This window comes from Aplidium turbinatum, chromosome 15 (assembly GCF_918807975.1).
Source record: "Aplidium turbinatum chromosome 15, kaAplTurb1.1, whole genome shotgun sequence".
Lineage (NCBI taxonomy): Eukaryota > Metazoa > Chordata > Ascidiacea > Aplousobranchia > Polyclinidae > Aplidium > Aplidium turbinatum.
The window spans coordinates 4,490,495-4,516,817 of NC_137486.1; the positions used below are offsets into that span (position 1 = coordinate 4,490,495).

A 26,323-nucleotide genomic window follows, 5' to 3' on the forward strand; every position below is an offset into this window, starting at 1 on the left:
AATAATCATCTGTTTTGCACCTAACATGGCAAATCAACTATAAAGGCCCAATGTCACATAGCAATGCGCTTGGCACCACTGCAATATAGCCTAGGCTATTGTCTCTGTGTCTCATAAGTTTTCACAGCTTTTTCAAAGAAGCAAAAACAGAACATGTAAACCATAATAAAGAGAAAAATATGGGACTATGATAAAACTGTATAGCCTACGTTAAAAAAGAAAGTCTATGAGAATATTCAATAACAACAACCGTAAACTTTGTACTTGGTGTTCTATTGCCTTATTTAAAACAAAGTAACTCAAAATTTACTTGATGACTTTACAATAGTCTAACACTGTTTAACAAGATATTACATTTCAGTGGGAATACTGAAACGAAATCTTATACTTTGCGTGATGAGAAGAAAACAAAGGGTCGTCTGCTGTTTGGTGTAGCTTGGGTCCATTGGTACCGCTGCTTGTCCATTCAAGTCAAGCGTTCGTTTCCACGATACAGTTGATATAAAGGGGTTTGTGGTTCGGTTAATGACTGAACGAACAACAGAATCAACCTGGGAGGGACGCTTGATAGTTTAGGGAAGAATTTTTAGTGATAACTTGTGGATCGTTTTTATTCAATTGCGACAAAAATACTCCCAATTGGCTTTCATCAACGAAATTACGTCATTGTTACTGTATCTCAACGTTATGTCACATCTAATAACCAAAAAATTTCTTTCAGTTGACTATTTTTCAGATTCTGTTACAACCGGGGAATTGACCAAAGATTAAATTACAGGTCCTGCATTGTCTTCTACTATTGTGATCAGAAGTAATAAGCGACGTGCAGTGAATAGTCTCAAATTCTGACGGTTGATTCACTAAACAAAAGGGTTCGAAAAAAACAGGAATTTTTCTCCGATAACATTTCAACAGCGGGGTAGAAGAACATCCGATACCCTTGTGTTTGTCATCCAGCACTGCTCGCAAGATTGCTAAACACATTTTCTGTGAACAAAAAACTGGAGAAAACGTAATTTGATCCAACCAATAGTAGCGAAAGGCAAAGCAAGCTAGATTACAAAAGCTAGAGTTTTTTGTAATTAAATTAAAATAGTCCGATTAGATCGAATTGTACCAATTAGGATTCGACTAACGAATTTGTTTCTCAAGCAACAAGCCAATATATCTCCTAGGTTTTCAAGCAGTAATTAAAATTCACCACAAAGAACCTGAAAAAACTAGTAACATGGGAAGTCAATTTTAATTATCTTTACAAATAACGCTTTGATTTATCAGATTCCCTACCGAAAGGTGCTGCACAATAGAAAGATGCTGCACAATAGAATAGCATGATAGGCGTTATTTGTGTTTGTATCTACATGGGCTCTAACTTTTGTCACAATGCCAGTTTCGGGTTATATCCAGACAATTTGGGCCCGGTACCATTGAGATAATTGAGCCTCAAATCAAAATCATTATAAAAAACGGATTATATTCAAATATCCGGTGGTTTCGCCGTTCCCTGGCCTATTGGAAAGGTTAGGGGGCTCTTAAATTACCCCGGGCCAGGATATAAAAGTGCTCTCTGGACCCCTTTGTCAACTAAAGCTTCCATGCATTTGGGTCAGTACTCTGCTTCGTTTTAAGGAATAGTCGAAGGTGAACCTTGCTTCGACAGATCGACTATCAAACCTTGGCAAATTATTAAAAAAATGTGATAAAGCAAGTGCTGATTGGAGTGCAAATTCAATTCAAGTCGTTTTGTGAATGCCCACACAAACATATTGTTTTATCTCATGCAAAATAGTGATAACAATCTCGTGGACTGGTATCGGTTAGTAGACTGGCGGTTATTGGCTGGTTCGACGTTAGACTAATTGATAACCCAACTCTCCTAAAAAAAAACAGGTTAAATAATCGACTTGCTCTTTGCATTCCGTTCCTTCACATAGTCATACAGAGTATTTGATTGGTTGATTACGAAAATCTTCATTTTCGTTTGAAACATTCTTCTTCGCCACTCCAAGGGTCAAGGGGCTCTGGCTTTTACCACCCTCGAGCAGTGGCGGCTACTCGGGCTAGATGTTTGGGTAGGTGTTGAGCAGTGATTAGATTGATTGGTCATCTAGTTCATGCAGTCCATCATTTGGAGCAGTAACTGATGATGTGGTATGAGTGAAGGTGACCAAATTATCTCTTGTGGTTTTGTACATTTTTTTTCTCCAACAAAAACAAATAAACTGAACGTACAAAAAGCGTAGCTCGACGACCATTCCTGAGTTCGACAACCAACAAAGAAAATACTTCACAAATGTGGATACAAACGACTTGTTTCTTCGTGATACTGCGGGTTTGCTGTGGTAAGTAAAATAAAATATTTACTTTGTGTTCACCATTTTGTAATAAAGAATCCAACGAGTTCAAGCCATTTGATTGTGGTGAGAAACAGTTGCTCACTAGCACCTCCTAACTGAAGAATATTTTATGCTATGTGAATGAAATCATTATTTTTTCCACAAGAAGCATTCACCTTTGTTACTGTTATTTTAAACCGAAAAGATTGCGGTATCTAATCAACTAAAACACTTCACTTAATTGATCATTTAAGACAATACCCTGAGCTTTTTGTCATGCACCCTGTGGTTTGACTAATTAAGTAATGAAACATCGGACGAATGTATGATAAGTGAGATGACTCGTAAGTACAGAATCAGCAAGTTGAACGAAGTTTTAGCCGCCGCCACAAAAGGATTATGGGGCTTTCAATGCGAGTAATTAACCAAGCATTCATTAAACCCTGATTCAATAAAGTTGCTTGGCTTTCTTCAATTAACTTTTTTCGGTCTTAATCCAACATTGCGGTCAAACAGCGGCTGACCTCACTGTCAAATAGTTGTCAACCATCAAAGCCTTATCCGTCATCATTATTCTGAGGCGCCACGCGTGTGACGTCATGGCTTCTTGACGTCACAATTCAAAAATCAATTGACCCATCAATACGTCATAGATGAAAATTCTTTGATTGTTTGTTTGACAAAAACGAATCATTTTACTTAAACGTTTTGTTTTAATTAAAAACTTTATCTCAATGCCATGGCAACTATGGTAGCCTAACTTACCTTCACCTTTTAACGTCTAGCGTTGTAAGAGATAAAGTTCTCAAGTAACCAGGCTAGGACAGCACAACACTTTTGATATTGCTGACCGTATTTCAGACGGTTTTTTAACAACGTTCGTCAATGCTGAATACAAGTCATTTGTTCATAAAGTAGACCTAGAAGAATAAACAATAAATCGCTTGTCATCCAACAACTCTTCAGCCACATTCCACGTTGTCACGACATGTTGGCTAACTTAGATTTATTTTTTTATTGTTTTATTCTGGTCCAAACATTGGCTAGGCCTACACACACACAGCCAGTAGTCGACCCAGGGGGCACTTAATTGCCTAAAATCGAAAAAAAGGCCATGTAGGTTTTCCCCGTTTTTAACCAAATTTTTCCACTTGCTATGCTCGGTTAGTCACGTGAAGCATGCGTGTTTTTAGCGGTGCACGTGCGAAATAGAAATTCTTGTGCAGTTTAAAAACTAGAAAATAATTCAATATTCCAAAGTAAACTCATCTTTTATTCAGCAAACATTAAGTTAACGCTATTACCCTGAGTTAGTACAGGAATGAAGAGAATTGTGCCTTGTAGCCTACTATAGGGAAATTTTGTTCATGAAAAAAATTAAGATTATTTGAAAATTACCTTTAATTTTTAACCTATGGAGTGCTAAGCCAAATCTTGTAATCTAACTTCTACAGAAATGATCCGCTGCACACAACGGCCAAAACACTGGTATCAATGCTTGGTCACCATAACTCATACTTTCAATCTGCATTTTCAAGGTCTCACAAATTATTATTGAGAACCGCAGATTATTCCCCTGAGCAGGTTCGACTCTCGGGGTCAAGCGGCGCTGGTTCGGCTCTCGGAATATGCGCTTGAGCAACACATTTCAGGACTGCTCTCCATTCAGCGGCACCTAGTAAATGGAATAATTCTCCGACAACAAGACTTCACCCCAATCGTAAACTTCACTCTGCCAATCTCGTAACCGGCCCTGCGTCAAACGCCTCTACAAGTAGGCTATGCGAAACTACCAGGAATAACCTATCAAGACTTTGTCAGTCCGAGGATGAAGATTCAAAAACCAACCAGCTACACTGAACCACGTAGCCTAAGTGTTTGGCGTGAGTGCTTTCCGCAAACCAAATGAGAAGTATAGTTTCTGGCAACAATACTTCAGCAATACGCGGAAAATTTAAGGCAATGAAACGATGAATGCAATGCGCCTGCGCGACGTTCGTTCGACACCGCACGCGGCTGTGTCTGCAAAACAGGTAATGGCAAGCCAAAGTAAGGGGAGCAACTGACTCGAAGGGTAGGCACTTTTACATCACCCACTCGTCGAAGAGCGCCTGCTTTTCAATGTGAAATTGCTTTGTGTTTTGTTTTAGTCACAACTTTTCTCATAAACTCCATTGATTGCAGTCACTACGATTCTTCTTGCACTCAGATCAGTTGCAGAAGAAAAAATAGTATTAGCAGAGGGTGGGAATCGAACCCATGCAATCGAAATTACTACTCCTCTGCCCTAACCATTAGGCAACGTTGGTTGTGGCGATGCATTCAGTTAAATTTCCTTGTATCAAAATCTTTCGATCAGAATATCACGTATCGAGTCACATGACTGAAATCAGCTGAATCGCGCGTGAACATGTCACGCATGATTGCGTACCTCTTCGACGAGTGGGTAATGTTAAAGTGCCTACCGACTCGAAGACTGCATGTCAATTCACTGCTTGCTGTAGTCTGTTGCATCGCAGTGGTACGTTGCTGTAACGGGTGCAAAATAAAAACATGATCACTATTGTTTATTTATCAGAATCCCAAAGCGTTCCATCAACCATGTACGTAAAATTGTACATTAGAGAAAGTTACCGTAAAAAAAGCCTCAGGAATACTATTAAAACAAGTAGGCTACTGTAGCATACAATGTAGGTCTACATCCGGGTAGTGGTGCACAACTGGGATAAACTCGACTTACAAAATCAATTCGACTTTGCCAGCTAGCAACTTTTTATAAGAAAAAACATGTTTGTTTCAGTCTTTCAGAAGTTGGTAAATTTCAAAACTTAACTTTTTAAATATTCCACAGGCCAAAGAAAAACCAACTCTAATTTTCAAAAAAGTGCCGCAGGAATGATTTTAGTTGGTTCACCTCTCGGCTTTGTGAAGGAAGAAACAGCAAGATTAAAAATGTTCGTCTCTTGAACATGCGCTTGAGCAACGTGCACCGACCAGTGACCATAAACGTTGCTTTGAAGCACAAGAAGTAGGCTACACGAAACTACCAGCATCAGGCTTTCTCAATTTGAAAATAACATTTTCGAAGCATAAAATGTGTCCCAGTGACTGATTTGCTTGATCTAATCGTAAACAGTAAAGTTAAAACAGATTGTATAAGAAGATTTGATTCTATTTGAATAAGGCACTAATGAATAATGATGCTCTGCAGTAGAGCGAAATGCATATGCCATAAATAGGGCTCTGCTGATTCTCCATACATTTTTAATAAAAAATACTGAACTCTGGTTGTATAAGAAGCGTTTATAAAATTAGAAAAACAAAAAAATACGAATACACACAGCCGTTTTAAAGTATATTAAGAAAAATTATTCAATTTCAATTCAACAAATTCATCCGCTTGTAACAATCCAGAAGAAAATTATATGGTTTTATTGACGATTCCAACGCCAGGTAACTGCAAAGTAGTCAACGTTTGACGTCATTGTCCCTGGATAGTTGCGTGATAATGAATCAGTATTGTCAGTTGTCCTTGGTTTTCACAATGCATCAAAAATACGATTACACAATACAGAAAAACAATTCTGTATATAAAAAATAGGGCATAAAGAATGACTAAAGTGATAGCACACCCATGTGCAAATATAAACAAACTAGAGTGATACAAAATTATATCAACAAAATTAAACGTTGGTCGTTTGACACTCTACTCATAGCTCCAACGTAACACGCTTTTGTAAGTTATTAATTGTAAAAGGCAAGAGACACTCTTCTAAAGGGCTACACCAGGTCCAATCAATAAACCACAATTAGCCAGGTAAGGAAATGTCCACTTGTTGAAGCCATAAATCGATTTGCAGTTGTACTTCTAGAAACATGACCAAGAGCCTGCAACATTCTTTCTTCAGTGAACACTAAACCCTTCGTCATGACCCACCAGGTTCGATTAAACAAATCCCTTCTGGTAGGTCGGTTCCAGCCACCAACGTTATTTCGTCTCTCCATAGACACTGTAGCTTGGCTAATTCATCGCGCTGGGCTTCAACCTGGCTTCTCACCAACTTCACCTCGCCAGAGAGTGGCATCACGTCATCACCAGCCCCTACACCTGAACCAGGCAATGATGCTAACATAAGATATTCTATTGTAAACAAATAAGATACAAATCCACGTTGTAGCATTGACAATAGGTGAGCACGACTTGCAATTTCAATGGTTCTAACCCTTTTGCAATTATGGACTTTTCAAATATTTATATCAAGCTAGCAAATAACTAAAGAGTGGGCCTAAATAAAAAAAAATTCAAAAGTATTCTTGAATAACTAGCATGAGTTTTTGTACCTTTCTCCTAAAAGCAATGCATTTAAGAACGGCCTTAAAATCTTTCGGCAAAAAACGTTAAAGGTTCTTGACTTCAGATTATAAACCACTGGCTTAAAGCAACAAATATTTAATATAGTATCGAGTTTTGACAGATACGAGTCCAACAGGACAACTCACATTGCTCGGGCAGCATCTGACGTCCATCGTTGATCCTCAAAACGGAATCAAAGAATCCGGATACGTCACGTTCCGTTTCAAGCTTCTGTTCCACGCGCACTTTGGTCAGTAGCTCCGGATTCTATAATCACAAAAGAATAATAACGTAATCAATCGTTTCTCGGCAGTCGAGTGTAGCAGGAATTGACAGCAACAGACACCGGTCGTTAAATTGGGCTCCTCAGTATCGCACCACTAATTCATGCCACAGAGTTCTCGACCGCTGCTTTTGCAAGTCAATTGAATTCTTACATGTTAGTTTTAAACTTGGCTAATCACTAGCCTATGTCAATAATAACATTGTGACAGGAAAACCATAAAGTTTAAAACAATGCAGGCTTCATTGATGACACCGTGACACACATATGAACAAACATTCAAACCAAGCGATCGTATTTATGTTCAAGATTCAGAATGCAGCTATACTTGAAAAATAACGCGAACTTGGCCTTTTGAATTGTTTCTTTTTTGCACTATCCTTTCTGACCAGTGACCAAAAGACAACTGATTTACCAATGTCCTTTATTCTTAGACAGCAAATCAAGCGTTTTTTACATTGATTTGTTGTCTGGGCTAGAATAACCTCACACTAAGAGAGAACCGCGTTCATAAATTATTATCAATCATAACAATCTATCCGACAAGCAACTAACCTCTTTAATGTTACGCAACCAGACCTTCTGCTTGTCAAGAAGCATCGTTTTCAACTTATCGATTTTCGAGCCAAGCAAGGCAAGATCATCGCTCAACACAGGACAATCCTCTACTCTGCTCAGCAACGTTTCCTCACGCGCGCTTGCATCCTCATCGGCTGGTGTGGAGCCTTTCAAAACGCTTTCCTGCGTTAGAGTAAAACTTAAATAAGAGAATGCACGCAAGCCAAGCATTTGGGCACTATAAAACATGGTACCCGGTCATTTGGTCGACAGACATTTGGTTGACAGGACGTTTGGTCGACAGACATTTGGTCGACAGTCATTTGGTCGACAGACATTTGGTCGACAGATATTTGGTCGACAGTCATTTGGTCGACAGACATTTGGTTGACAGGACGTTTGGTCGACAGACATTTGGTCGACAAGACATTTGGTCAACAGGACATTTGGTCGACAGACATTTGGTCGACAGGACGTTAGGTCGACAGGACATTTGGTCGACTGGACATTTGGTCGACAGAACGATTCATTTTAGGGTTACCTAACCCTAACTCTAACCTTAACTTAACCCAAATGTCCTGTCGACCAAACGTCCTGTCGACCACATGACTGTCGACCAAATGTCAGTCGACCAAACGACCGGCTACGATAAAACATGGTGTCAAGATAACAGCAAACGACTTCTACTCCGGTCAGCTGATACACTATAATGAAACATAGCTTTAGAAATAAACCACTCACTGGGTACATTTATGTGGAAAGTTATCACTGGAGACACAAGGTGCCTACTTCATTGTGCGGAACTACAAAACGAAATCTTGCTGATGACCATAGAAAACAGATATGTTCAAATTTGAAATAGTTTCATGTTTAAATCATTTACACAGCGCAAGAAAGTTTACCAGATCATTAGAATTCAATTTCAAGGCAATGCCAAAATGCTACAATAGACTACCAATTCAGTCCTTTTTTACATTGACGTCAAATCAGTGTGAAGAAAGACTAATTTGGAGGTTGAATAAGCATTGACTTTCCTCATAGCAAGCTAAACATACCATCCACTCCCAAAAGTTGTCTTCCAGCTCCTTCCATTTGATATATGCTTGCAGAACCTGAACTTTTTGTTCCAGTTGCTTTTCACACTAAAGCACAAGTCACATGAACAGTGCTGCAGAACCTTGTCAAGCCGACCATAGTTAAAAATAAAACGAAGCGTTCGTGTTAACGAGACTAACGTGGCTAATGCTGCAAGTGAAAATTTAAGTTGAAAATCATATGGTATTAAACAAAAGGAATGTCCTCGGTTGCAAAGTCGTCACTTTTCATATAAGCGTTTTCCAGACTGTCCAACTAGAAATCGAAAACCGTTACGTACAAAATGTTTCACAACAAATATCCACCAACTTCAAGCGATGTTTGAATTCAAGATTAATAAAACTTTTCTTACGTTCACACATAACGATGCTAACGTGTTGCTCAGTAAGAATACACGAGTAAAAGTAAGGTAATGACACTTTCTTCGAAATAAACATTTTTAGGGTTGTAAATGGGTGGAAAGTTTCCGGAAATTTTGGAAACTTTCCGGGAATTTTGAAAGACCGGGGAATATTGGGAAATTTCATTTGGCATTTATTATGTTTAAAACATTTGTCAAATATTTCATCAATTAGAAAAAATACCAAAAACCTATCTTAAAGGCATACTAAAGGAAAATTTCAAACCGGAATTAAGCATTAAAATGAGTAAACTGAACATTCAAGAATACATTTCAAAAACAATTACCCAAAAAAATTTGTTTTCAATGGCGCTGGCAAGGCCCAAAGTCCAGTGTTTCATTTATTTTCATTTTTTTCAAAATGACCAAAACGTGCAAACACAGCTCAAGAATACGTCATAAAGTCCAGCAATAACAAAAGCCACGTTACCAATCTGATGTTTTGAGCAAACTGTCTGCTGTTTTGATGTTAAAATGTGCTGTTTTGATGTAAATACATACATAGCCTACAGTCAAATCGCCCGCAGTAACAATTATTGCGTGATCGGTTGATTGCTAGACTTTATGACGTAGACTTTATGACGTTCTTTACAGTCGCACGCTTCGTTGCTCAGGCCAATCTCGTTTTGAAAGCTCTGACAAAAGCACGCGCACAATGGTGGTCAGACCGCAATGGGGCAAAATTTTATTGAAAATCGTTTTATGGTAGCATGTTAAACACAAAGAACGTGGAAAATCGCCAAGTCAGGTTTTTCCTTTAATACCCCTTTAAGCTTTTCTTATTTTCTTTAATTATTATAAACACTAATTTGGTGTTAATTAAGAATGAGGCTTATGCATACTTTTTCAATATTTAAAAAAATACTGATCATATTTGGGAACACTCACACCAAGGTCTGCAATAGGCTCGCAAATGAAAGGGCGGAAAAACTAGTACCAGTCAGATCAAACTTGGCATTGTTTGAGCCCTGTGAAGACAAGTTAACTCAAGAAGTTAACTCTAAAGTCAATGACGCTGCCAGAACAGTCATTAGTACATCATCTGAAGAAGCCGAGCAGGAGGAGATGCTAACCGGCAGCAGCTAGAACAACGACTTTGTAACTGACTCAGTAAATTGTTTTTCTTTGCAAAAAAACAGATTGGTGATGATTCATTTTTGGAGTTATTAAACTGAACCATGTGTTTGTATAATATGTTCTTAAGTATGTTAGTTATACATAGTACTTTTATTCTAAACAGTACATGAGGCCATTATTTTCCTGTTTTAACATCAAATTAAGATTGTTTTGAAAGATTCCGAAAATTCCCGTTAATTCCCAAATTTCCATGGGAAGTTTCGGCTCTGAAGATTCCCGGGAATTTTGCAACCCTAAACATTTTGCTTCGCATTTCACGTCAATACCACAGGTTTTTGCCTAGATATTAACTCTTTTGTGCATGAACTAAAATCTATGTTCTGTGACCAAATAAATGTGTGGTCATTTTTGAAGAACAACTTTATGAACTTAGATCTCACTACAACGTATAATTCTTTTCCATATGAAAGATTTTAAACTCTGCTTCTTAAATGAATCTCAATAAAACACAAGGATTAAAAAGCGAAAATGCATGAGGTACTCACAAGCTTCACAATGGAAGGATGCCGTATCAGAATGAGCTCATCAAGAGAGGGAGGTGGCTGTCTCTTTTCACTTAAAGCTTGTGAAGAAGACTTCTGAACCTTCTCAGTGATCTGCGATTACAAATAAAAACACAACATGAAAGTTTAAAGCAACAGACGTGATTGAGCTGTGCATTGAAAAAATCCCTCACTATCACTGATCCACTAGTCCAGCGTTTCTCAAAGTGGGCGAAATCGCCCCCCTGGGGGCGATTTTGAGCGCCAGGGGGGCGAAAAAAATCAAAGGGGGCGATCGGGGGGCGAAAACACTTGAAGGGGGCGAATTTAGCAAACCACCAATAACAGTCCAACGCGCAAACCATTTACTGCAAATACTGTAGATGAATCCAACTTGGCCGACAATGTATCGCTGCTGCTCGGATATGTGCGTTTTGTTCACAATATGAAAAGAAAAATTGATTTTTTGCGCTCAGTCTTCCTACAGATATTTGGGCATCAAGCATTTTTAATGCAGTGAAAAACTTCTACGAAGAGAAAGGGATTCCACTGAAGAATATTCTACAATGCGCAACTGAGGGTTCATTGCACTGATGAATAGAGCAATTCTACAATGCGCAACTGAGGGTTCATTGCACTGATGAATAGAGCAATTCCTTGACTTATAGAGCAATTCCTTGACTTCTGATAATTACATTTTCTAGGGTTCGAGAAAAAGTTTTCTCTGCCTATAAAACGTTGAATGGTAGTTTAAATAATTATTTCTGAAAATTCCTTGGTTTCATATTATCTGAATTTTCTCAACTAGCTACTCTCCAAGGCGTATATGATCAATCAGAGTTGACTCTGTCAAGAAAACAAGCAAAGATGGTCCTGTAACCGGTGGTGAAATCTTCTAAAATGACTGAGACTTTTGATAAATTGTTATTTCTGTTCGAATTAACGTGTACTTTAGAAGGTCGTCGCTAATTAATTGGATACGCTACTGTATTACATTGTATTATAATCACTGAAATCATATTGAATTGATATTAATAACAGTACCGTCTATTAATTTTCAGTGCTTATCTAAAGTACTGTAAATTAGTATACTTCGGTAGATGTTCATTGTGATGGCTTTTTTGCTTTGAACATTAAGTTTGTTTTAACAAAAAAAAACCTTAAGCGAGTAATGTCGGTCTGGAATTGCATGCGGGAAGTGATTTTCTGATGTCTCTGGATTTATTAATATTCAATTGAACACTGAGAATATGTCCTTATAATGTTTGTAATGTTTTGTATTGAGTTTAAATTTAACCGTTGTTATTGCGTTCATAAACGTAGTTGCACTGATGAGAATTTAATATTCGAAAACGCGTTCTGCAACACTGTTTTTTTTTGCACTCTGCAATGCCTGATGCAGATTTATCTGTAGATTTCCATCACGCATTGAAGCGGTGATCTGATAATTACATTTTCTAGGGTTCGAGAAAAAGTTTTCTCTGCCTATAAAACGTTGAATGGTAGTTTAAATAATTATTATTGCAATACATTGTGTAATTCACCATCAGCATTTGGTTGCCCGTAATCTCAGTCCTGAACTGCATGAATCACTGAATATTGCGATAAAATGCGTCAAGATAAAAGCGCAGGTCGAAATGTCTTAACTCAGTTTCCCAATTTGAGCGAGAATGTTATTACAGAAGAACAACGGCAAAAATACTGCTCACATTTAGACATGCTTCATAAAGTCGACATGAAACTTCGCTTTGCAGATCTCGTGGACCTGTCCTACATGTTTCAAACTGGGTGGTACAACCATTTTCTACCGGACCTACAGACATAGTACTGTAGAAGTGAACTTCAAGAGCAGTTCATTGATATGCAAACAGATGATGAGTCAAGAGTGAAATTCAGCAATGATCGATACGATTTGTTTTGGTGCCAGGTTGCTGGCAAATATGAGCTTCTCTGGAAAGAAGCTAGAACGTGGATTTTGTCGTTTCCTACTTCATGTATGGTTGAAAAGGGGTTTTCGGCTGTGACCTTGATGCTTTCAAAGCAAAGGAATCGCTTGTCAGTTCATAAACGGGTGATTTTCGACTCTATCTTACGAAGATGTCGCCAAACATTTCAAAACTTTGTAAACGTCGCCAAGCTCATCCATCCCATTGAACATTATCATGTTACTGTCAATTTCGTTGACTAAATTCCCAAAAGTAAATTTGTCTATCACTCTATTATCAATGTTTATTTTACTTGACAGAATTAGGGGGGAGAAATTTTATTTGAATAACGAAAAGGGGGCGATGGACTAAAAAAGTTTGAAAAACACTGCACTAGTCCATTGTTGACAAAACAAATTATAAAAATTAAAGGTTTTTGGCTTCAATTTTTTTTTTAAAGAACAATAAAATCAAAAAAATGATGTTCCGAAAAAGAAATTGTGCGTGAATTGAAACAAATTATGACAAGTAGTTGAAAATTAAAAAAAAAGAGAATTGTTATGAAGACGGTTAGTCGGTTATCCTTGAACATCAATGGAAAAAAAAACTTTTTACAGAATTTCTTTAAATCAGTTGCTAGTAGATTCTGACTTGCTGACCCTGGCCTTTACTAAACGATAAATATTAATTTTCAAGTTTAATGCAGCAATTGTACGACGTACGTGTTCAAAATTTGAGGTCATGAAGTATGGTAGCCTAGTAAAGGTGTTGAACACTGTATTGTTACAAATTTCAAATCAACTCATCCGGTTTCAACAACGGCGTTAGAGCTTGTGTTCGAAGTAAAAAGTCAAAGTACAGTATATAGGCTAGACTCCTTCACTATGCAAAAAGTCGAGTCAAGCAGCAAAAAGAAAAACTTTTTTTTTTTATAAAAAAAAACTGTTTATGAAAGATTGTTTTATTCTATTGATGAGCATTGAGCAGGTAGAAAATGTATGCATCTGTAATATTGGAAACGTGCCCTTAAACTTTTAATTTATTTGAGAACTTGCCCTTTAAGTTTGTACCTTGTGTTTCACATTTTGCCTTACGCGTTTTCCATGACCTCTTGATTGGCCGCTGATAAATACGCTTTCCTGACAGCGTTGCGGCATTCTCCAACTCGAGTTCAACTAGTTGTCAAAGTCAATCGTTAGTGCCGCAGCTATGTGGGCGTGTACATTGCCAATTTATGTTTGAGATTCAAATAAAGTTATCTGTTCGTCTTTGGGAGTTCGTCCGAAATAGTCAGACGTAAAGGCTAGCGCGAAACATTACAGCATCCTCTGCCCAATGCCCATTACAACTGGTGACCTTGCGTAACCCATGGTACATTCTTCCCTTACCATCTTACTTACCACAGCTTTTAATTTCGTATTGCTTGATCTGATTGCTTTGAGACGATCCATCCCAACCTCCAACTTCCCGGATAACCAGGCGATATAGTTGAGTTGCTCAACAGCAGACAAGGTGCTGAAACTTTCATGAGTTTGTTGAGTTGGTTTTGGAATAGTTTTGTTTTTTTCAACCAGAAGAATTGACATTGGGTCAAGTTCAGTCAAGGCATCGTCTCTCAACAAGTCAATGATCTTCGAACAGTGAAGCAACCAGGAAATTGACAGCAAAATTTCCCGACTGTCTTCAAGCAAACATTGGTCCCATCTGCAATACCTGGAACAAAATTCATGCAGACAAATTGAACCAACCATTGCAGCCAATAACCAGAACGCTTTTAGTAAAAACTAAATTGAAATTTCTGAGCAATGTTTGATGTGTCATCATCATAATCCATCGTCGGTTTGTTCCCCACTGACGATGGATTATGATGATGACACATCAAACATTGCTCAGAAATTTCAATTTATTTTTTCCTAAAGGCGTTCTGGTTATTCAATTGTTAATTAACTTCTTTCAGACGATTTAATTTAATGGTGCAAATAATACACTAATACAGTACTTAAACTTGCAAGCTATAATGTATATTGTATAATATATGGTGAAAAGATATCTGTTGATGACAATTTGGCAGTTCTAACCTTTACAATTACATAATGACAGTCGAGTGTCATAATGTCATATGCAGTAGATAGACAGCTGGGAAAACAAACTAGGTCCCATCAGTAACTGTGCTGACCAGTAACCATATTCTATCTACCGCAACTGTTTACATCCATTCCCAGTAGTTTAGTCGTACAAGTTCGTGATCTTGCTAATGATAGACTTGTGCTAACACCACATTTGTGCATAGAGGGTTTCATAGGCGTCGATTTTTTCTTAGAAGAGAGGAATTCTGGGTGGGCAAGAGTTTTCAAACAGATTTCATTGAATGTGTGTTTGCAAATTCGCAATGGTTCAGTCTTCGAAATTAGCATATTTTTACTTCGGCAAAAACGTTGCCGAGGCCAAACGGCAAAATTTGAAATTGCCTCGGCAATTACTGTGAATATTTATTAGAAAAAGATTGTACTAAAACATGTAAAACAAGAAGCGAAAAATATACTAGAGTAGTCTATTACGAATGCATTGTTTGATTTATTGTGATGTAATAATACCAAAAGTAGTGATAAAGCGAGCAACGCGATACGCACGCTGTTACGGTAATTCACGTTAAAAAACTCACCTGGAGGGGAAAGTAAGTTAATTTTGGGTTGATTCAACGTTCGAGTCAGCACAAATCGATTTAATTTTTCCGGCGGGTTATATTGCGTAACAACAATGCCCAATAAGAAATTTACGTTTGTTTTACATTAATTCGACATCTAGCGATGTTGAATTATCATAAAATAACGTGAATTACTCAACCAGGTACAGGTAACATATTAATAGCTCCCTGCGAGAAGATCGCCTCGATTTACGTAAGCTTATAAGCCAACATAATTTCGGCACAGTTGGAACACTGCGAGCAACACAAAGTCTGTTTGATGAACTAGTCAGAATCGGTATCATTAGATGCTGTATCAGCTGGACGAGATAACGGAAAGCGAGGCGCAACAAGGAGTAGATGCTTACAATAATTTGACGTCTACTGGAGTTAAATCAATGCAAATAGCAGGCCTTGAAACAACTTTTTTTTTCCGGCGGCCAAACGTGTCCGACTGAAGCAAGCTGTTCGGCGGCCAATCACAAGCAAATGGCGGCCATCGGAACTTCGACACACATTTTTACTTCGGCAAAAGCGAAAAATATACTAGAGTAGTCTATCACGACCGCACTGTTTGATTTGTTGTGATGTAATAATGCCAAAAGTAGCGATAAAGCGAGCTACAAGATACGCACGTGGCACGCTGTTGCAGGAATTCACGTTAAATAACTCACGGGGAAAAGTAAGTTAATTTTGGGTTGATTCAACGTTCGAGTCAGCACAAATCGATTTAATTTTTCCGCTCGGTTATATTGCGTAACAACAATGCCCAATAAGAAAGTTACGTTTGTTTTACATTAATTCGACATCTAGCAACGTTGAATTATCATAAAATAACGTCAATTGCTCAACCAGGTACCGGCAACAAATTAATAGCTCCCTGCGAGAAGATTGTCTCGATTTACGTATACACTAACATAATTTCGGCACAATTGGGATACTGCGAACAACACAAAGTCTGTTTGATAAAGAACTAGCTGCCAGAATCGGAATCATCAGATGCTGTATCGGAGCACGAGGTTGTCGCGTCATCACTGGAATCAGACACATCAAGAGGCTCATAGCTTGGCTGTAAATCTATACCGTCTTTGCCGTTCGTAATGAATCGTCCACGTTTTGCGGCTTTCGGGCTTTGATACCACTCCACAGGCCTCTTTTTTTTTCATAAAGAATCCATCAGGGTGTTGACTAGGGAATAAATCTATGCTGTGCCATAACGACTGGGAGGAATGTTTAACCCTAACATTACAAGCGCTCGTGTGACCTCGGCATTTTCATTGCCGACGCTAATTTTGAAGACTGAATTTATCGCATTAATAAAGTGTATTGTGGTGTCACTTGCATCCAGCTTATCGTCAGACATCAGCTGCTTGATCACTCAATAATGTTAACAATTCAAGCATAATACAGGGTGTATTGTGATTTATCGAGTGCTTTAACTCTTTTCTAGTCCTTTGTGATTATAAGTGGCAAAGTACTACTACTTTATTTACAAGGCCGCTTGTGTAAAATTTTCTCGGAACTTCATGGCGGACAAATGCGGCCGACGGAAGGGCGAGACCCGGCGGACAAAATGTCGGTTTTTGTAGGTTAATCGCGGCGATGGCCGCCTTCAGTTTCGAGGCCTGAATTATAGGGTGATATTTTTATAAAAGATTCTCCCAGCTGGGCACGTGTCTAAGCGCCGGCGAAGTAGGAAGTAACCCAAACAAACCATCCAGCAATAGTAAGATTGAATCAACATTCTAGTCTGGTGTAGTCTAAGAAAATTAGTTTTTTCTTGTAATCTTGTTGTCCTTACAAATCACCTCGGCAATTGCCGACGCTAATTTCGAAAAGTGTGGTTAGTCTTTCTCACAAAGACTACGTTTAGCGTCGCTGCAGCAATTAAGCTTTAATAGGTTGGATGTTTTCTTTCTTGCATCTTATGAGCGCTGCTAAACTAAACAAACTTCTTTTATGTTTTCCTTTGCGACCTAAAAAGCGCGTGACTCGTGACCTGCTATCTTTAAAGTGGCGCCTTCGGATTTGCCGCATTTGTAAAAGCGATTGTTTTTAGTACGTCTTTAGTTTGTATCGGTTATTTTATTGTCATGTTCATTATGATGTCATATTCACATTCCCTTACGCTGACCGGGAACTGAAGTTTGATTGTGACGTAACGAAAGTGAGACCATTCGGAGAAAAGATCAAATTGCCGACGCAAATTTGGAGAAAAGATCAAACGTGGCTTTCTCTCACCAGGAATTGCCAGCTGTGGCAGTTGCCGTAGCAACAACAATGCAGTGCGTACCGCCGTTTTTCCAAGCAGCGTTGTTACGGAATTGCTTTGTTCTGTCGGATACCTAGCGAGAGACATAGCGTAAAACAAGAAGTTGCGCTGCAGTTGGTTGGATAGTCCAGCGTTTAAGAAAAACGGAAATAATTGTAACGAACACTTCATAAGTGGCATGAAAACAGGGTGGGCGAAACATATTTTGCCCACCCTCGTTTCACGGCAGGGTGGGCGTCGCCCACCCTGCCCACCCTATTTCGACGCCTATGGAGGGTTTCTATGCCAGAGAATCAACATTCTCACATTCAATCAAATTAACAAAATTGTGAAAAATCCTTAAAGGTACTAAGAAAGTGCACCCGTATTGCTTCATCAAGCCAGGAAGTTCATTCGGTTGTGGATTGTGTTCTGGAAGAAGAAAGGAGAATAAGGAAAGCAAGAGATTCGTCATTGGTTGCACCTGTGCAAAAAAAACACTTCTTTAGACATTCGTTATATCCATAAGTCACTTAGTATTATATGAACATGACACTGACATGTGTACAAAAACTGTAAGTAACACGACAGTAATTAGTTAAAAGCCAAGAATATCAGTAGTGATCAGTTACACAGCTCGTGACAGGTCAATTGCCTGCTGACTGGGGTGGGCTGTTTCAACAGCAACATGTTCCAATGGGGCCTTGCCGACTCAAAATTTTGTGCATGTCGCTAAGATTCCCAGACTGCACACTAGGGTGGCCCCTTTTGAGGCAATTTTTTCATTTCAACTTGCCTGGGTGATAAATTTTTGCCTTAGCCCAAAATATTAATAAATCCAAATTTTTTTTGAAATTTGACCTGGTTTAGACCCTGCCCCAACAGCATTTTTAAATCGAGCCCCCTAAATCACGTTTTTAGTGATAAAATTAGTACTATTAAAGTTAGGTATATGTTGTTGGTATTCATTTTTATTGCTTTTCGGTGAGGAAGACACTTGCATGCCTCAATTCAAGATTTGAACAACTTTGTATAAATTTATTTTATAGTATCAATGTAAATGTTTCTTAAATTGACCGATGAAGTGATATGATATCTTTCTGAGAGTTAGGCAAAAGACAAAGTGATGAAAGCACTACCAATTTATTAACCAAGAAGTAACAGCACATCGCATTTCACACAATAGAATCTATGTTTGCTTGGATTTTCTGATGACACGATACTTTTTCCCCATCCATGGCTTTTTTCTTCTATGCTGCACAAAGCTTCACCAATTTGTCGTTTTTGCCTGGCTATCCGCCCAGTTGCTGTTAATGTCAGTTTAACTCCATGTCCTACAGATTGAGTGTGACCTGGATAATTCAGATGAAGAAGATGTTCCTCAAATTTCTTAACGTTAATGCATGATTTGGCCAGGGGAGGTTCATTCAAGGGAAGGATTCCTTTTTTGTTTGAGAGGTAGGATATTGTGGAGCACCCACTGCCATATATGGTTATCATTTCTGTATAAGATGTTGCCTCAAAATTTAATTTGGGAAGGAGAAACTCTCGCACCGAAGAATTTTGTGATTGACTTTCATCATTGGTGGTGCGCCAAATCTTTGAGATGAGTTTGACTGCATTAGCACTGATGGTTTTGCTATCATCGTCCAGCATTGCCAAAAGTACATTTTTGGGATGAGCAAAAAAGCAATTTTGTTGAACACTCTGTTGAATGACTAGGATTACTTCATTGCCATTGAATAGATTCTTTTGCAATGCATTTCTTGAAAAAGATTCTTTGGCTTATCCATGATAGTACTTTTATATTTAGCTTGAATGTAACTTTTCCAATAAACGCCAACAATATATTTTGCAAGAAAGCTGATTTGTTATAAACAAATTCAGAGCTTTCATGATCATCTCCGGAGTTAACAGTTAATAACAAACTTGGTCCACTGTGCCATTCTCGCTGGCTGAGTTTGGGATAACAAGTTCTAAGGGTTTACATATCCATGGATACCAAATGCACCTTACAAAAAAAAATCTAAAAAAATCCCGAAAATGTGCTTTTGGCAATGCTGGGTGATGATAGCAAAACCATCAGTGCTAATGCAGTCAAACTCATCTCAAAGATTTGGCGCACCACCAATGATGAAAGTCAATCACAAAATTCTTCAGTGCGAGAGTTTCTCCTTCCCAAATTAAATTTTGAGGCAACATCTTATATAGAAATGATAACCATATATGGCAGTTGGTGCTCCACAATATCCTATCTCTCAAACAAAAAAGGAATTTTTCCCTTGAATGAAAATCCCCTGTCGGCTGCATAGCCGAGTGGTGCAAGCCCGGGAATGGCAATCGAAGTGCGCCGGTTTGACACCGCTCGAGAGCATGCGGCTGTGTCTCTGGCAGGACACTTAAAGGCATGCCTGAAGGTAGAAACAAAGATTGGCTTCCTTACCTTCCCGTCTACTTAATTTAAATCTTCAACCACCGGGTGGAAGCCTGACACGACAAAAGAACAAACCTTCCGTGACCAAATCATGCATTAACGTTAAGAAATTTGAGGAACATCTTCTTCTTCATCTAAATTATCCAGGTCACACTCAATCTGTGGAATGTGGAGTTAAACTGACAACTGCAGCATCTGGGCGGATAGCCAGGCAAAAACGACAAATTGGTGAAGCTTTGTGCACCATAAAAGAAAGAAAAAAGCCATGGATGGGGAAAAAGTATCGTGTCACCAGAAAATCCAAGCAAACATAGATTCTATCGTGTGAAATGCGATGTGCTGTTACTTCTTGGTCAATAAATTAGTAGTGCTTTTATCACTTTGTCTTTTGCCTAACTCTCAGAAAGATATCATATCACTTCATCGGTCAATTTAAGAAACATTTACATTGATACTACAAAACAAATTTATACAAAGTTGTTCAAATCTTGAATTGAAGCATGCAAGTGTCTTCCTTTCCGAAAAGCAATAAAAATGAATACCAACAACATATACCTAGCTCTAATAGTACTAATTTTATCATTAAAAACGTGATTTAGGGGGCTCGATTTGAAAATGCTGTTGGGGCAGGGTCTAAACGAGGTCAGATTTCAAAAATTTTTTGGATTTATTAATATTTTGGGCTAAGGCAAAAATTTATCACCCAGGCAAGTTGAAATGAAAAAATTGCCTCAAAAGGGGCCACCCTACTGCACACCACATTATCTAGAGCATTGTCCTGTATATTATATCGACCCCAGGACAGATATGTGGCCCTCACAATGCTCCATGAACACACCATCCATTGGCTGCTGCGCTTGGATGTAACAACGTGATCTGTGGTGGCCCCAAACGCAAGAAGAAGTTACACAACCAATTAGAACATCGGGAGCAGTATCTCTCCATTAAATTTAAAAACAAACTAACAATCATTGACTTACGGGAGCACGTCTTTTAGGTGCAGACAGTGAGGTGCCCGTCAAATAGGAGTGCACAGTGCATACTGTGGTGCCAGGATATTTAGATGCAGTGCTTGGTCATTTAGGTGCTATTCCCAGTAAAGTCTATTTCAATTTCATTAGGTGTTTGACAGTAATACTGCAGGTAGGGATGGGCAAGTCAGAATACCGAATCCAGAAGGATTCGGATCCTAAACTATCCGAATCCAAAACGGTAATAAAACCGGGTAATAAGATTCGGTTTTAAAGATATATATACATAAGTCTTATGCAAGCTGTCAGCTTGACAGTGAACTGAAAAAAAGTGTGGTTTACTCATTTTTTTCTTTGCACTGACACCATCCGCAGTTCCGCACTTTCAAAAAGATTTTGCACGCGTTGTGCGCGCACGGCGCATGCAACCCTACGTCACTCGCTCGCATGAACAATCAATTGAAACTAAGCGCGCAATTTTCTTCACGCTTTGTACACATGCACATTGCACAATCGTGCAATGCTTTTTTTCAATCCACGTGCGTATGCGACTCTGCGATAGTTTGACTGTTAGGCGTAACAACATTGAGCTGATGCCCCTGCTAAAGGAGTTGGCTCTGAAATATCTCAGCATACCTGCCACATCAGCATCTTCCGAGCGATGCTTTTCTACTGCGGGCTTGACGTCAACTAAGCTGCGCTCCCGCTCAGCGTTGCCAGATGGGAAAACATCAAATTAAAAAATTCTGGTGAAATTTAGAGGTCTTTATTGCCAAGCTTTTTGACCTTGGAACCAGACAACTTTTTGGTGAAATCTGGTGAAATTTTCCCCAGTCCAATTTTTTCAAAAAAGTTTTTTCAATTTTTTTAAACTTTTTAGCAAATAATCCCTGCTCGTATAGAAAACGTTTTGCAAGAGGTTTGCGTATGCAATAAATGCATGATGGCAGTGTCTTAAAAACTATTTGTATTTTAGGCGAAATTGCTTTATTTAGGGTGTTTTAAATATCTGGTAAAATTTTAGTTACTTTTTGGTGCCAAGCGGCTTCCATCATCTGGCAACACTGCTCCCATTTGGCTGGAAGTCATTTAGAATGCCTTAATGTGTTGCATTGCAACAAACATTTACTTTGATTGTGTAGCTTTTGTGTCTGAAATTTTTTACTTTTTGTGTTGCTGGAACCTGGAAGTTACTAGGATACGGTATTCTGGATTCGGTTTAGTATTCCAGAATAATTCTGGAATAGTGAATTATTCTGAATTGCCCATCCCTACCTGCAGGATTACCATCAGACAGTGGTGTACAGAGGATTTTCTCTAAGAGGGGGGGGATTAGCATTCAACATGGCTTTCAAATCGAAAACAAATTTAAAAAAAACGTTTATTTGCTAATCAGCAAGTTATATTGCATAAATATAAGATTAGCCTACCATACTCACATTATTACTCAGCTTACGTAGACAATATGTTGTTAGTTTGCAACAGCTAGGTTACTCATTTGAATACATTTAGCAGGCACTGACTGCACACTGATCTGATATGTTTCAAACTGAAATTCACTTTTAATACAACAGGTAAAACTGTCGCATTATCACACTGAATAGCTCAGCTAAATACTGCACGCCACAGTGTGCGCACCTATTTGACAGGCACCTAATTGTCTACACTTAAAAGACGTAAGACATAGACCCTTACTTACAGCATCAGGTTTGTTATTTTTTGCTTGACGGAAATGTTCTGGTGTGATGCTGTCACAGATGTTGCCATATTTCAAGATTCTACACAGTTGAACAATCGAATCCTTTGCATGGCCGCTGGAGGGCATGAATAAAATTGCTTATCCAAAAATTGTGAAACAGTTGTGACCTTGTGGTTAAATGTTCCTAAGAAAACATTTTTGAAATATGAAACAAAAAAAAGAACAAAATATAGACAGTTCAATAGCAGCAAAAATTTGAGCATTGTGCAATGATGAATACACAGAAGTCCCAGTAATCAAGTCCACCTTGGGACAGTCTAACATTGGGTTTTTATTAAGCGAGAGGGCCAATAAAAACATATATACAAATTTTCACTGCTCTAGTATGGTACACAAAAATGAGATGTCAGATGTTGACTGTACTATGACGATTCATCACAAATAAATGAAAAGTCTTAAAACTGCCATCAACAATAAGAAACCAAGCAAATTTTCTTTATTGTTAATGAAAAACAATATCTATCTTCATGCATGAAAATTGAAAAGCATGAGTAAGTTTATCTGACTATGTCTTGTTTATTTACTTTTTCAAGAAGTAAATTCAAAGAGGAATAAAATTAACAAATCACCAGTTGCCTTGCACTTTATTACAAAGACACAAATTAATGGCTTGTGATTACACAGTTCAATTGAGAACTAGATCAGTTCAATGGAAAGCATGACTAAAGAATGGGTATTGCCACATCTTTAACCGAGTTTCAAACAAGTATGATATATATGTTTAAAAATTACGCTTAATAGGTGGGGACTAGTGTATATATCTTAAAAGTTACCAAATCCATGTTCGCTGTGAGTATTGCCTTGTTTTAACTATGGAACAGCTTCAAGCCAGGTTATTCAACTTCACATAGATTGTGTGTAATTTAAAATTTAACATAAATAATGCTTAAGGCATAACTCCACAAGTCATACTTTATTCGACAAAAGAAACATGAATGTCCATTTGATTTGGTAAGGTCTAATTGTCCAACATCAAAATGCAATAGCCTAATCTTCATCATTTACAAAGCAAGTCAATTATGAGAAGACATTTAGTATATATAACAGGTAAAGCAACTGATTTGACACTTTGACCTCGGCTGTGTATAAAGATGCATGTATACATTGTGCTGCTATATCCTGGCTACCAATACTGATTTATGTTTTCTGAACTGTGATAAGATATCTGAAGATACACATTTGATAATCAAACTCAAATAAGCAATTAACGTGCCATTGACACTATGGCAGATTGGCAGTGTTCTGCAGCAAACTGCTTAAATGTACACATAGAATACATGCATTTAAATGTCAACTAACAATGGATATGTAATTGGACCAAAGAGTTTTGCCTAAATTATGCCCCACCATGTACAAATAACAGACTTCATCTGTGTTTGCACTAATGGATTATTACTGTTGGTATTTGATGTATTATTACTGTTTTTCAATAGTTAAAAAACAGATTTCACATTGTTTGAAAATAATTTTTCTCATCAAAAAGGCAGCTATGTATATAGCCTTCAAGCTAAAGGCAAACGAGAAACACTAAAATGTTTATTAGTCACATAAGGTTGTGTTTCAGGCTTGTAAATACCAGTGGGACATCATAAAAACTTAATCATGCAAGTTTCTTCATAAGAATTTACATTGTTTCCAGTAAAATTTGATTAACTTCAAAATGTTATATCATACAATTTGTATGCAAACCATTGGCACCAATTTTCTATCTGCTCAATTTAACAATCATGTTTTGCTAGTTTGCAGGTTAATTTGTTTAGATAGACTTGTCTCTATTTTCTTTTCCATTTCTTTTGTTGTTGTTTTGGTCTGATGAATTATGAGCTGGCATTCCTCAATATATTTAAGCTTGACATAGTCACGTAACTTCATCTTCATAACATCTCGATTTTTAATACAAAGAAATGGACATTTAGGGCTATGAGCTTTGTGTTCTAATTCTGGATCATCATTCTCATCCCAACCTTCCAGATCTTTATGACACATAAAGCAACGAGCAAGTTCAGGTTCTTGTTCTGGTTTGGGCCGAAAAAATCCAGATTGAGCTAGCTTTTCTGCTGTGCATTTACAGCCTTCTTTGACAGTGAAAGGCCAGCCTTTTAAAGTTTCCAGTCGTTTTGAGTAAATAAACATTGCACTTTCTTGTAATGCGCCTTCCATGTTAAAATTTACTGAGCAAAACAATTTTACATAAAGTTTGTTGAAATTGGAATATTATCTTATCCAAAATGCTAAACCTAAAAATATAAAGGCTTATAATAACAAGGAGTGCTGTCAAAATCATCCACTTCAAGACTTTTGAAAAACATGTTTGAAGCAGATGTGATTAGAAAGCATTACAAAACAATTTTTTCGGGAATCTTGCAAAGTGTAAGATTGAAAAGTTGCAAAAGTAAAGTTCATGAATTGAGTATTTCATATCATAGGCCTATCCTCATATTTTATATCTCGTCATTAACACGTCCGAGGCCTAAAAGATACTACTAACTATAGTAGTCTGGATGCAACCTATTTCGTTCCCTGAACGATTCGTACCTCGATTTTGTCCCTAGGTTGAATCCTTGGCTTAAACATTTTTAACCCTGACGTTATTGCATAGCACGAACAATTGTTGCTGAAACTGCGATCAGGACTTCAAGCCTTAAAGCAGCCGGTGGCCATGGTCGCTAATTAGTGCTTGAATGACCGCCGGTGCTGCCTTCTCAGTCGGCCAAGTTTGGCCGCCGGTTTCTTCTAGCCAATTATTTAATTTTGCAATAGAATGAGCGTGGATTAACTGTTGAAAATATGTAGTATCAAAGAGTGACGCAGAATTAGGTCAGCGCGTTATAATCACCACTGTTGTATTGTGCGGGAACATTTGCTATTGTATATGGAATATATGCAGCTGCGATCACCAGCTCAGCTGTACTCGCGCATTCGCAAATGCGTGAGCGCATTAGGCCAATGCGCGACGTGCATTCATCCATTGTGTGCGAATGCGCGAGTCGTTAATTACCGTGATGCGAAACCACAAGTCGCAGGTTTGCGATTTTTTGCACGATTATAGAGCAGTACTAGACGAACATAATTGAACAAAAACAACACGATTTTTCCGCTTATTTAATGATCTAGAATATTTTTTTTTAAAAACCTTCGCGCATTTGCCTGTTTGACTAAGTCTTGTTTGTAATTCCCGACATTTATTTTAGTAAAGTGTTAATCTGAAGTGCTAATTTACATCGGCTGGCAATATTGTCGTTTTTATGTCGATGCAATGTTGTCGGACATTGAATCGTTGTTAAAAAGGAGAACTAGGTTGACATCCAAGGGGAAAACACGTGTCTTCATAGTTGAGAAATGTTCCCGCTATGGGTTAGTGACTTCACACCCCTAATGGTGACATCCAGGGGCGCAACTATGGGGGCTGTCTAGTCGGCATGACAGCCCCCTTTAAGATTTGCAACTTCAAAAAGAGGGACGACTAACTAGACTGAGACTTACGTACTACTTAACGTGTGTCCGTTCAAGCTACGTCCTATGCATACCAAACTTGTTTCACGCTCAAGTCGCATAAACCGCAATACAAAATATTAACAGACCGTCATTTATTCACGCAATATGATGTCATAAAAACAAAATGGCTTGGGAAACCGGCTCAGCTTTACGCTTACAA

At 38.1% G+C, this 26,323-nt stretch overlaps 2 protein-coding genes across 2 annotated transcripts; both read right to left on the bottom strand.

Moving 5' to 3' along the window:
* Positions 1-4,888: 4,888 nt before the first annotated feature.
* Positions 4,889-24,393, bottom strand: LOC145784541 (tubulin epsilon and delta complex protein 1-like). Its single transcript, XM_082596383.1, has 8 exons — positions 22,609-24,393; positions 17,888-17,988; positions 13,971-14,283; positions 10,649-10,759; positions 8,587-8,673; positions 7,529-7,714; positions 6,837-6,957; positions 4,889-6,444 (listed from the first exon to the last, which is right to left on the bottom strand). The coding sequence occupies exons 1-8, from the start codon at positions 22,732-22,734 to the stop codon at positions 6,263-6,265; spliced, it is 1,227 nt and encodes a 408-aa protein (XP_082452509.1). The 5' UTR covers positions 22,735-24,393; the 3' UTR covers positions 4,889-6,262.
* On the bottom strand, positions 24,394-24,828 carry LOC145784712 (baculoviral IAP repeat-containing protein 5-like). Its single transcript, XM_082596569.1, has one exon. The coding sequence runs from the start codon at positions 24,826-24,828 to the stop codon at positions 24,394-24,396; it is 435 nt and encodes a 144-aa protein (XP_082452695.1).
* Positions 24,829-26,323: the final 1,495 nt, after the last annotated feature.